This window comes from Cariama cristata, unplaced genomic scaffold (assembly GCF_000690535.1).
Source record: "Cariama cristata isolate BGI_N322 unplaced genomic scaffold, ASM69053v1 scaffold76, whole genome shotgun sequence".
NCBI classification, from domain to species: domain Eukaryota; kingdom Metazoa; phylum Chordata; class Aves; order Cariamiformes; family Cariamidae; genus Cariama; species Cariama cristata.
In genome coordinates, this window is record NW_009623584.1 from 4,000 (window position 1) to 7,733 (window position 3,734).

A 3,734-nucleotide genomic window follows, 5' to 3' on the forward strand; every position below is an offset into this window, starting at 1 on the left:
TTTTTTGGTCTCTTTTCTGCTACACTCAGGAGCAAACCTGCCAGCAAACTGAATCTCTGAGTTGCTCAGGTCTTTTCTACTTGCACCATCCAGTCACTAAAGTCTTGATATGAGCAGCGGAGACAGACTGTCCTTACCCAGCCACCTGTGTTTGGGCACTGCAAGTAGATGTGCTGTGCCATCTTTTCAAGGGATAGATGCAGAAAACAACACAAGGTGACCTCACGCTTAAAACATAGTGGACTAAATTCTTGGAGTAGCACTTGTGACATCAGTGTGCTTACACCAAGGAATGGGTTTGGCAGGGCGGTGGCTTGCTCTAGCATTCCTAAATGGGTATTTGTCTTGGAGAGTGTAAAACACCCAGGGAGTCTTAATAATCATTGTGTACAAAAGTGAAGATCTCACTTATTGTTTCTATTTTATCAGAGCCAACAGAAGCAAATGCAGGAGATCTTAAAGCACCTGAGCCAGCAGGACGAGAAGAGCAAGGAGTCCCAGCAGATGCTAGAGCAGCACTTGAACACTGAGGTTCAGAAACAAAACTGCCTTATAGAGCAGCTCAGACAGATGCTGGCTGAACGAGAAGCAAAAGTTAAAGAGCTGGAAGAAGAGATTGGGCAACTCACACTTCAGGTAGACAGTCAGAAGAAAGTAACTTGAGCAGCACACTTTGTAATCATTTCAGATCTGCTCTTCCACTTCCTTCTCTCTTGTTGTGTGAGATGATTGCTAGCTTGAGACACTAATACCTGCCCTACTGACAGTCTCTCCTGATGGAATGATAAAGCAGGAATTCTCTCTTAACTCTTCACTTTCTTTCCTGTTTGTATGTAACTTTTCTTGAAGCTGTTCAAGCAACAGAAAACATAGAAATATCAATGACATCCACACATGGCTTTGTGCCAAGACTGTGCCACATGACTGGCAGCAAGGGTTGGGCTGCGATAGGGACTTCTCAGCGTTCAGCATCCTTGGCTGCTGAAGGAAGCAACCAAACAAGCATAGGGGAGGCCGACATCAACAGGCTGCCATGATACCCAGCCACATTCCCTCATGGAGTGATGGGACTCCTAGTAAGTTATTCTCATCTCCCACTGTAAAGCACTTCAAAAACTTCCTGTCCCTCAGATCTCCAAGCTTCCATATCTCTCAGATATGAGTCTGATGGGTCTCAGACATACGGAAATTTTATTGTACAGATGCAAAAATTGGGAAGGTTGGCCCCTTATGGACTAGTATGTTAAAACTGTTTTCAACTTTCATGGTCTAGTGTTGCAAACTGATAGAGGCAAGGTGGTACTATTGCCGGAGCACAGACGTAGGAGTTGAGAGGCAGTCCACTAACCTGCCAAAGGCTTCTCATGTGGTCTGGTATCTTACAGTCAGTTTTTTGTTAGAGTATTTAGACATTTAATTCCCATAGATATAAAACCCTCACAGGGTTATGGTGAGATTGTGAATCTGTCAGATCCCTCAGTAATGCAGGCTAGACCACTGAACCCAAGATAAAACTTGGGTTAGGGATACAAACCAACCACACTGGCACTAGCCATGGTGGAGCTGCGCAGTTCTCTAGCAACACTGTGTGCACCCTATGATTTCATATGAAACTGCGCTTTTTACTGACTTTTGCTTTGTTTCCATCCTACAATGGATAGAAACTTAAGAAAAGTTTCTGAGGAGGTCTTGTAAATCAAAAGTTCTGATATGCTTGTAGCAATAATTAATCATAAGCTGCTGATTTTATAACCTGCTTCAACATTAACAGAAGAAATCTGCCCATCAAGCGGACAGTTCAGGAGCTGCTGATACACCACTGTCTGAGCACTCAGAAGATCCAGGTTTTACTCTGCTTAAGCCTCTGGCATCAGGCAGCAATGACATTAGAAGGATTGGATCTGCTCGGTAAGAAGACCCTAAAGTCAATGTTTAAAATTGTTGTGAGTTATTCGGAAGCATGGTTTTCCCAAAAAATTGTATCAAACCACAAGTGCTGTGTGCCAACAGCTGTGGCAGCCTGTTTACAGTATATGGGAATCTCTAAGCACATTATCTCTTGGACTTTCGTCCTGGAACAGAGAAAGGTATACAGACTTGCAGATATTAATACATTTGGCATGATGGTAGTGCAGCTAATTCTCTTTCTCCAGCTCAGATAATGTTTATGTGGTTCGCTTAAGTGTCTGCGATTCTTCTCTCTTATGAGAAACAGGGCTTCTAATGAGCAGACTTCTGAAAGCAGGGTGGCCAATTAATACAAAATGCCATTTTAGGTAAGCACTAAATCACTGGTGCATTATTTAGATCAATAAATATGGTTTGAGTAGGATTTACTTGCAGAAATGTTGAAAACACACCACATCGTTTGTTCTTAACAAACACTGTTTTTAAAGCCTCACTGAGGACCATGTAAATTAAGCTAATTTACAGCAGTAAATCTGATTTTTGTTTACACTGGTGTTACTCTGGGTCAATCTGGCTGTGTAAAGGGACCATAATACCAAAGCAAGTTATATCCTTTCCTCTTGAAATGCTGGTTTTGTTGCTAAGGAATTCAAGGTCTAATTGACAGTGAGGATCTAAGCCTGGTCTTCTGAGGAAGGAGAAAATTCTTTCACCAAAAAGTTGCAACTGATTTCTTCTATGCAATTTTTAACTCGCCAACCACATTACTTTAGACACTGAATTTGGCTTTAAAATTGTCAGATGTATCCCTGTGTCAAAGTAGAGCATTACTACAAAATTTAAGAAAAGTTGTTCTCAGTGTTTTCAAGTTAGAGTTACAACATCCTTGATTTGAAAGTTTACACATCTGCATTGTTATACCCTTCTGACTCTGTTCTCACACTTCTGACTCAGCAGAAGTTGTTGTGCTCTCAGGGAGCAAATCTATAGTTTATCCACTTTTTTACTTCATATGTCTGCTGATGGTAAGCAGGAAGGCAAGCAAGAAAACAAGCTTCGGTAATGGCTTTGTAGAAGCCACTAAGTGCAATGGATAAATTATTGTTTGTATACGTGGCTAACATAGCTCTGTCATGAAAATAGCTGAGATGTCAGGTGGGCAATGAATGAGTCTGAAAACTGCAAAAGCTGTTAATAACTTGGTCAGCTGGGCTCACTCATTCCATTAACGGTAATATGCTGATGAACTCTATATTCCATTTTATCTTTAGTGACTCATCTTTTCCTATCAGGAAAGATGAAATGAAAAATGCTATAAATAGGAACTAAAGCCCCTTGGAGATGTTGCAGTAAGAATCTGCATTTTTAGACTGGGCCGCTTCTGTCATGATCAACCTTAACTCGATTTTAGGATTAACCACTCCTAGCCTCGAAGGCAGCTCTGCCTGTTCCACAATATTAAGGCTTTATCCTCTGTTAGCTGCAGCCTAAAGACAAGGAAAGACGGGTTAAGTCTACAGGGACTTGCCTTTAGGCAGCTGAGCTCAAATTTGGAAAACAAACACACACTAGAGTTTTAGGTCCCAAGCACACATATCGTTATGCATAAAACTCATTCAGACTGGAAGTGATACTCTAGTGTTATCAGTTGATTCCTCTTCTTAGGACAGTAAGCATGATAGATCTTCCTGAGAGTCTCCACAAAGTAGAAGGGTTCAGAAAACTATATAAAGTATATTTTTTAAAGGCATTTGGAAATAAAGGTTGTGCACCTTGTTGTAGAACAGATGTTCATTTGGTTACGACAGTGTGCACCATCCAAACAC

At 41.2% G+C, this 3,734-nt stretch overlaps 1 protein-coding gene across 1 annotated transcript in view; it reads left to right on the forward strand.

The window, feature by feature from the left end:
• The window catches only part of CCDC13 (coiled-coil domain containing 13), a gene marked incomplete at its 5' end in the record, with an annotated part of 16,458 nt that overhangs the window by 3,514 nt on the left and 9,210 nt on the right, over positions 1 to 3,734 (forward strand). Inside the window, 2 exon segments of the mRNA XM_009702776.1 lie at positions 430 to 636; positions 1,772 to 1,908. Coding sequence (XP_009701078.1) covers positions 430 to 636; positions 1,772 to 1,908 — 344 coding nt within the window.